Source organism: Apium graveolens, chromosome 5 (genome assembly GCF_009905375.1).
Source record: "Apium graveolens cultivar Ventura chromosome 5, ASM990537v1, whole genome shotgun sequence".
Taxonomy (NCBI): Eukaryota; Viridiplantae; Streptophyta; class Magnoliopsida; order Apiales; family Apiaceae; genus Apium; species Apium graveolens.
Genome location: NC_133651.1, coordinates 80,637,856 through 80,647,852, shown reverse-complemented (window position 1 = coordinate 80,647,852; position 9,997 = coordinate 80,637,856). Strand labels below are relative to the sequence as shown.

The 9,997-nt window shown below is 32.5% G+C and overlaps 1 protein-coding gene across 1 annotated transcript; it reads left to right on the top strand.

Annotated features, from left to right (window-relative positions):
• The first annotated feature begins 934 nt into the window (after positions 1–934).
• Positions 935–2,491, top strand: LOC141660216 (uncharacterized). Its single transcript, XM_074467179.1, has one exon. It carries the CDS (start codon positions 935–937, stop codon positions 2,489–2,491), a length of 1,557 nt encoding a protein of 518 aa, XP_074323280.1.
• Positions 2,492–9,997: the final 7,506 nt, after the last annotated feature.

Genomic DNA, 9,997 nt, shown 5'->3' with positions numbered 1-9,997 from the left:
TGGGAATATCTTGTTTTAAGTGTTACTAGGGTTTGTTCGAAAGGCGAATTTCATATAAAAACTTTTACACAACATATGATAATTGTGTTTTCAAACAAAAAATACCATTGTACCAGATTAATTGGGACAACAATATAACATTTTCTTAACAGTTGACTAAGATGATCAAATTTTCAAAAACAGGTTAACCATTGTGTCAAGCACTTCATATAACGGTAAAAGGTTAAAAGTGTTGACTGCAGACTTACACAACAAGAGAGTTAAACTGAAAATATTATCAAAAGAGCTTCAAGACAGTACTTAACTACAACATTGTTTAAAGACAATGGTATAAGCTTTAAAAACAACATTGTTTCTATGCTTGTTTTACAACACTAAAAGTTCAAACTGCTGTCTAAAACAAACTCATATAACAGTTTTTCTAGTTAAATGTTGTAATCAAGCTTTTAAATAACACAACCTTGGATTAACGGTCGTTTGACAAAGATATACGGTTGATTTTTGTTACTCTAGCTTGACTGTTTAAAACCGTTATGTATTATGGACAAACTATTTCCTGTAGCTTCTTTCAACAAAGGTTGTTCATAACAAAAAGTTGTAAAAAATACATTCCAACAAGCAGCTAAAACGGTTGTGGTAATCCTTTCTAGTAACGGTTAATGGCACTGTTGTCTAAAATCAATCACACAGCTCCTCGATATTCAACAAAAATTTTACATACCATACGACCGGGAAAAACAGTTGTGGGAGCCTAAAAATATTGTAGTGTAAGGGTTGGAAGAAGCGTTCAATCTTCTTTGAATTGCCTTATTGGAAGGACCTTTATGTTAGACATTTTATTGATCTTATGCATGTACAAAAAAATGTGTTTGACAGCCTAATTGGTACTTTGTTGGGTGTCCCGGGTAAAACAAAAGATGGTTTGAGTGCAAGAATGGACATGATGGACATAGGAATAAGAAGCGAACTAGCCCCCGTAGAAGTTGAAGGAAAAAAACCTTATTTGCCCCCTGTAGCTCATACTCTGTCGAGGAATGAGAAAAAAATCTTATTACAAACACTGCATTCTGTGAAGGTACCTGAGGGATACTCATCAAACATAAAAAATCTTGTGGATTTAAATGAACTAAAATTAAAGGGATTAAAATTCCATGATTGTCATGTCATCATGGAGAATTTGTTACCGATTGCCTTACTACCCACCTTGCCGAAAAAGGTTAGGGTAATGATCACAAAGTTGTGTTGGTTCTTCAAGTCAATGAGTAGCAAGGTCATTGATCCAAGAAGGTTATCGTATCTACAACGACAAATTGTAGAGACACTTTGTGAGGTTGAGATGTATTTCCCACCATCTTTCTTTGATATCATGGTTCACTTGACTATTCACCTGATTTATGAGACTAGGATGTGTGGTCCTGCACGTATGAGATGGATGTACCCAGTAGAGCGATATTTGAAAATTTTGAAAGAATATGTGATGAATAGGTCTCGACCAGAGGGTTGCATAGCAGAACGCTATCTAATAGAGGAAGCAATAGAGTTTTGGTCAGAATTTATCCCAAATGTTGATGTTATTGGTTTGCCAGTTAATCCCCACAGTGGTAGAATTGATGGTAAAGGTGTAACTGGAGGTCAACAAGTAGAGATCGATCATGCACAATGGCATCGGGTGCATCTTTGTGTTCTACACAACACGGTTGATGTTGTTCCCTTTGTAGATCTGCATAAGAAGACTATCACCTTAGAACATCCAGAGAGAGGTGCTAATTGGATTGAAGTTGAGCACAATCGCACATTCATTGATTGGTTCAAGAATCATGTCACCAATGAGTTACTTAAAAATAGTGAATCAATATCGGATAGGATTAAATGGTTGTCAAGAGGTCCTGACTCATTTGTGTATTCTTACAAATATTATCTCATAAATGGATATACCTTTTACACAAGTGAACATGATGTAACAAGCACAATGCAAAATAGTGGAGTTACAATTACAGCAACGGCACTACATCAGTCAAGTAATGACACATATTCAGTTTTGGCTGATACCACTTATTTTGGAAGAATTAAGAATATTTGGGAGTTAGATTATGTTTGCTTTAGGGTGCCAGTTTTTGATTGCAATTGGGTTAACAATGTCGGTGGTGTACATATTGAAGAGTCAGGGTTCATACGTGTTGATCTTACCAAGGTGGGGTATAAAGATGATTCTTTCATAATGGCATCACAAGCCCAACAGGTTTTCTATGTTACTGATCCAATTGATAAGAAGTGGTCTATTGTTGTGTTATCTAACAAGCTCAGCAACAACTATCAAGTTAGTGATGGTGTAGACGATGAAGTCGATGCCATGGATGATCCTTTTGTTAGAGCCAATATTTCCACAGCCATGAACGATGACGATGATGAATGTTATTATTCTTGGACTGATCATGACGAGGGAGAATATGTGAACCCAGAATTTCTTTATGTGCATGGACACAAAATATAAAAGCCTATTAAAAAACACAAGCGGAAAAGTAAAGCTAAGAAATGTGTGTAAAATTTACTATAAATTTTTCTATCAAAATAACCTTTTGTGTGTTATTTAAATATATGGTAATATTTACACTAGTTAAAAAAATCTGTCAAATTAATATTAAATTTTTTGTTATATCACTCTATGGTACTGGTCCAGTTTTCTTAGTATTTTATTAAATGCTTTTTGTTTAGGATTATGGCTACTGGATCTGAAGGTACAAATGGCACCAATGGCACAAATGATATTGGTGTTAAACAGAAACGTGCGAGGCGTGGGATAGTAAACATGCTCAAGGTCAAGAAAGCAAGGACTAAAGGGATTATACAAAAGGTAAATGACAAATTGTAAATTTATGTTGATAGTTAAAGTCATTATTTTATTAGGTGAACTGGAATGAGTTGGGACAATCGATTGGTAGAGAGTCTATGACTCTGTCTTATTTTGTCGGATCTTATGCAAGACGAATTTTCCAATAATATGTGAGGATTGGAGAAAAAAATAATTAATTAATATGAAAGAAGCATTGTGGGATGAAATTAAGGTACAAAATAATAAATTTAGTTGCATATTAGATTTTATTTGGTTGTTTTATTTTATCCTGATTGCTCATACGGTAACATTTAGATTCTGCATACTGAATTATTTTCCAGTAAATTTCTTTACATACTTATGATCTATAGTTTCTTCGTTTTTTTAGAACTGGATACATATGAATATGTGTAATATGCAGGAAACTTTTCATGGCGTTGAAGAAGAACATAAGGAAAAAATTATTTCTCGTGCATGTGCCCTCCATCGATAATTAAGAACTAGATTAAGAAAATTAGCTAGAGGCAAAAATGGTAACTACTCTGTGGAGCCACCTCCCTTATATGCACACTTTTCCTCGGTGGCCCCTTACTGGAAAGAGTTTGTGGCAACCTCAATGAAAGAAGGTTTTGTGGTAAATATATTCTTTACTCATTGGTTACTTACTTTATTTTCTCAAATTAGTAGTGTCATTATGCAATATAATAAGCTTGGCTTGTACGTTTGTATCATGATTTGTGATGAATGAAAGTTTAAATCCTAGGTGATAGAAATAGTTACATAATCTGATGCCCAATACATGATCTAACAGCTATATACTTGATCGTGTAATATATTTTAATACCAATCTAATTGTAGGAAAAAAGTAAACAAAATGCAGAGCGAGCAGAAGGGATAGAGGCAAGATTCAAGAAGGCATGTGTTGGCTACGCGCGTATAAGAGAGATAATTGTAAGTTTAGTTTGAAAGCAAGTTCAATAAATTATTGCCATCCCAACCGTGGAGTCGTGAACATATATGGGATGCCTGATAAGTTTATGTTCTTATACAGGAAGTGATCTCATTTATGCATTTACATTCTTTAATTCTCTGTACATAAAAAAAGCCCCCATATTGCTTTTAGTGAACAACATACCTGAACAGATTTAGTGAAACTAGACCCTTTCTATAGCTTCCTATCAATGATAAATTTATTTTTGAACTTAATAAGCCTTAACTTAAAATGGTAGTCTGCAAAGAAGTGGAAATGTGGACAACTTGACTGTGCAATATGTCTTCTTTCTTGGGTATTTCAACATTACCTTTACACATGTTACGTTACTGTAAAATTAAGTACAGAATATAGTTTAAGTCATTGCTTAAGCCTTAAATAATCGACATATATCCTTGCCTTTTGCTTTCTTTCATCTTTAGTTATGTGTCACTTCTGTCTTTGTCAAGATGGATTCTTTGGCCTTATATTGTTGTTTACACGTAAATTCAGTTGTTGCTATGTGCAGCAGCAAGTTCTACTCCTAATGCTAATTTGGTTCATAGTTTTTTGTGTAGTTGAGTATGATTTATGTCGCGGTTTGACAAATAATGTCTCTTTGTTCTCCAATTGTTAATTATGAAAGATCACTTCGCTCATCCTTAGTTCTCCAATTGTTAATTATGAAAATGAAGATTCTTTTTGTCCACTAACCTAATTGAATTCTTATGAAAAAATATTGTTTCTCTGTAGTATTTTAGATGAAATTATACATAATGCTCTATGTTTTGAACATATAATGGATAAATACACAGTTGTCATCTAGTTTCCCGTGAGTATTTTAGATGAAATCATGTAATGCTATGTGTTTTGAACATATAATGGATAAATAAACTGTTGTCATCTATGATCTAGTCAACTTTATATGGATAAATACACAGTGTGTGTGTGTGTTGCAAAAGAAACATTATAAATTTTAAAAATAGTAAGATAGTGTATATATTTAAATCATGTTAAGTTATGTAGTACATGATATTTAGGAATACTAAATATCTTTAGTATACTAATTATCCTGGTCGGAATACTATTTCTTGTGACTTGGAAGCCTTCTTTGAATATCTTTTGAATTAACATTATTATCTCATGTATAGCATCAACTGTGATTGTCATTACTTTGTTCATGCAATAAAATAATGTTCAGATTGCTGAAAAAATTAAAGCCGGAGCGAAGGACCCTATTGTGACTCGTTTAGATGCATGGGAATATGCTAGGAGAAATTCTAGTGGTGTAGTGGATGATCCTGTTGCACAACAAGTTCTTAAGGATGTGGTAATATATACTTTATCTCTCCTTTTCACTAATTATTGATAGACCTCTATTATACTTGCAAAAATTAATAATATATTCGAAATTGTATCAAATATTATCAGGTTGCCATATCAAATCAGTTGCAAGAACACGAGCTTACAAATATTGGAACTGATGACCTACTTGCTCGGTTAATACCATTAGAGTATTCAGGACGAGTAAGAGGTTTAGGATGGGGTGTAACTAAGACCTCGTTGCGAGCAGCAACATCTGTGAGTGAGTTGGCTAAGTTGAAAAATGATGTTTTTGTTTTGAAAAATGAAATCAAGGAGTTAAAATGCAAGGGGTATATTCCGGTTTGCAATCTGGAGGTTCCAGCCATACCGATAACTTTGACATGGATGATGATGTTTATAGTGATCACTGCGATGATCATAATGTTGATGAAGCTGTTGCAAGTGAAGACCTTCCTGAGGTATAAAGTTATCCTTATAATTAATATAAAACAGGCATGTATGACTATATAGGTAGCACAATGACTTCGTATTATAATACAGGGGAGTATTATAATGTGCTCTTGGTCACCTTTGTACTTATGGTTCTGCTAATTTAGTTTAACTATAATTTTTGTTAATATCTGCAATTACAGGGAAAAAAATCCTTGCTTTCTGTACCTAGATCCCAGTCGTAGATATGTTGGGCGAGGGACCTTGTGGAATGATCTGGATGATACAATGCTTCATGGTATTCCATTAGAAGAAAGATATGTGAGGGTGCAGTTTGAGGTGGCGGTACCATCAGAGGTTAATACTCAATTACCTCGAGCTTGTGACGAGGCCTACCTTATTGGAGATGCTCCAGGATATTTTCTTGCATGGCCACGCAAATTAGTCTCAATGAAACTAGAGGTTGAAATTTACTTTAAATTTGTTTTAATCCTCATGCTTATCTTGTCTGATATTCAGTTTTATGTTACTCTTTTCTAGTCACCTCCAAAAATCTTAAATAAAGAAAAAAACCGAGAAAGGGTTAAACAGGTTGGCCAGGAAAAGGTTAAGGATAAAGAGAGGGAGAAAATAGTTGAGTCTATCGCTGCAGTTTCTTTGAAATAATTAGGTTATCCTCTCGCACAAGATGTTTGACATGACGGAGTTGTGGAAATGGTTCGTCTTGCTATTGTATTTAATCGTGTTTCAGATGTAGAGATTGAAATGGGACCTTTTTGGGATGGAGACCCATGGACCGAGCATATTAATAAGGAGAATGTTTTGGAGGTACTGAATGAGTAATGGTTAAGTGCTTCGATCCTGACGTTCTACATTAGGTAATACAAAAACAAATTCCATGGATCTCTTATTTGCACCTATTTTTTCTAATCATGTTTTTTCTTAGGTATTTATGTGAGGTCTATTTATCCAAAAATGAAAACATGGCAGCGAAGTTTTCTTTTGCTTCACCTGATGTCGTGTGTTACTTATCGGATAATTCCAAGGCTTTATCCAGTTTGGCAAAGTTTATGCTGAGATATGTTGATAAAGAGCACTTACCTTTTGTGCCTTATAATATTCCGCAAGTTACATTTTTTGTGTCACTATGTAAGTTTATTTAATTTCATGTACTTATTACTGATAAACAATTTTTAGAGAACATTGGATCTTGGTTGCCATAAATACAAAAACAAAGAGCATTTACTTTATGCATCCAGCTCCAAAGACCACCATAGTAAATACAAGAATTTGAAGGGACTTATAGAAACGTAAGTAGAAATATGTAGTTAATAACTTACAGATCATATTTATAAAGGTAATGCTTATTTCTTATGTCAAATATATTTTCTATTCAGGTCATTGGTTTCTTTTCGGTATACAAAGATGACATATAACACTTTTAAATGGACAAACATACAGGTAAAAACTAATGATGCCCTTAAATATTACAACCCCTGTGATATGGGTTTTACTATCCATTAATATTTGTATTTTATATTCATCATGGTGAAAGTTCACTTTAACTTCCCTATTAATATTTGTATTTTAAAATTAATACGTGTTTTCTGAAAATTTAATCTTATAGCAATTATAGCTTTTTCAAATATTTATCTAGATAAATATATTTAAAATATAAATAGTTTATATAATAAATATTTAGTGCTACGCTTCTATTATATACGTATATATATTAGCTTTATTCTTTTTTATTATAAAATCTAATATAAATTTACTTATATGATTAACCAAATATTTAAAAAATATTTTTAAACAAGATAGATAGTTTTCAGTTGTATATATGTGTCTGTATTATATAAAAATTGTGTACATATATATATAGAGTAGCTTAATTCTTTTCATAGTGTATTTTTTCTAATGAATTTGATAGACTTGTTAGTTCGTTAGGTACTGAGTATTTTTTAGAACACGAGCCAAGCAAGGACCCTATAAAATTTTATTAATTAAATTGAAGCATGTCCAACATTGTTGTTACGATAAGGTAGTGATATATGATTATTGTTATGCACAGTGCCCTAAACAACTTCCAAATGACGGTATTTTTGTGGACATTACGTGGGATGTTTTATTGAAGATGTGTTGCGTTCCGGTGAAACGAGTATAAGTGTAAATGTAAGTGACCCTAACATTGCTAATACTAAAAAGAATCCAACTATATTTTAACGTCATTTATTGATTTTTTATAATTTTCTTGTGTGTAGTTCACTCGTTCTAACAGACTCATGTGCTATTCTCATAAAAAAATGCTCCGCTTCCGAGATAATTGGGAAGGATTCTTTTACAACCGGTATCTGAAGGGAAAACTTTTGAATATGTAGTTTTTTTATCGTATCCTACTTGCTGGCTTGTAGTAAATAACGAATACAGTTGTTTGAGATCTAGATCTAGTGATGTTTTCTGGTTGTTATTTAATTGTTACTCTGCGGGAGATTTTTAAATCATTATGAAAGTTTATGATTGATTTCAAATCTTTTTATTTTACAAGTTCAGTTTGTGTGATTGATTGGAATTTAAATTAACATTTTTTGTAATTAGCGAAGTTGAATTGTATTTTAGGGATTTTCAAAAAACAGCAAATGTGTACAAATAGTGAAATTATATCAATTATTATTTTTTTTATAAAAAGGAGGTCTTAATATAGCAGTTTCAAAAGTGCTATACAGGATGGCAGATGGTATATGTGTCCAATGCTTATATAGCATTTTTGAAGCGTTATGCAAGTAAGCGTTGCTCCTTATATACCACTTCAAAAAATCTTGTACAACTTCGGGTCTCCAACTTATATAGCATTTTAAAAACTGTTATCCACTAAGATGTACTTGTACGACACTTACCTATATTACACTTATTAAAATGCTATCCAAGAGGAGCACTTACAGAGCGCCAAAATAAGCGATGTACAAGTAATTGCCACCTGCATAACGGCGTGTTGCATAGCGCTGAAAAGCGCTATACAAGGTTTAAAAAAAGTGCTATACAAGAGCAGATTTATAGTACTGTCTTTATTTATGGGAAATGATGAGCTGGTAGCACTTTTTTAACTTGGTTCAAATAAGAGTTGTATTTGTACGGACTTTGAAACTTGGTTCAGTGGTGATAAAACTAATCTCCTTAACCAAGTTAACCATGTTAGGATAGTTAAGTAGGTTAATTATACGTTTAGGGCAAAAAACAAAAATATGTCTGATTTGATGATTCTAACATCACTGTGTTACTTCCTAGTGATAAACTTTAGAATCTTGGTAGGTATTTTGGCATAAATGATGGCCACTTAGTCTTTGACTTCAAATCAGCACAGACTTTCTCGAGATTTATAATACTTCCAGAGAAGAAAAAAGTGTTAAATCTGTTACAAGTTAGGAGTTTCCAACTATAAAAGGGTAAGTAGGTGCATATTTTAAGTCAACAAGTAATTTGACGTCAACAACTAAATTGGGATGTTAGAATAGAAAACAAAGATTCTCATAACATAATTTAGATGACAAATGATACGGGGAAAAAATAATCCTAAAATAATTATTATTTTATGATTCAATAATTTGATTCTTTACTCTAGTCATTTATTAATTCTTAATTAATCAGTAAATAAATTGAATATCCATTTAGGCACTAAAAACAACAATGAATATAATTTAGATCTCCACAAAACACGACAAAACCGACCACACATAACCGACCGACAACGATTTGGCTTCAATATAACCGAACACCAGGTTGGTCGGTTATGTATAAGGATAAACGACGCAGTTTTGATGATATGGCACAGCTAAACCGAACACAAGTTGGTGGTCGGTTATACGGCTAAATACTAATACGACATAGTTTTGATGATGTGGCACAAGTAAAATCGACCACGTTGATATGGTCGGTTAAAACCCTAGTTGGAGGCCATTAAAACCGACCGATGCGAAACTGTTTTTCTTTTAATTTTTTTTGTGTTATATCTTTCATTTCTTTAAATTAGGGTAAAATATAAAAAACAACTAAGAGGAGAATTGAAGAGAATTGAAATGGAGGAGTAATAGAGAAATTGTGAGTTTTTCTCATTATTTTAATTAATTAATGTGTGTGTGTGTGTTTGTATTTGTTGTATATATTAAATATATTTTGGTAATGTATTGAATGGTAAATATGTTTTTTATGAGAAATTAAAGTTATTCTCATTTATTGTAATCAATGTGTGTGTGTTTATATTGTGTTTGTGTAATGTATATTGGTATCTATTGAATATTTTTTATTTTTAATGGAATGCATGTTAATTATTTGTAGATAGAAACCATTGATTGTAGTTGGATTGGTAATCAATTGCAAAGTGATAAAATTTCATTGACTCCGGAATATAGAATTGGTGTAGAAATATTTTTAAAATTTGCTCTTGAGAA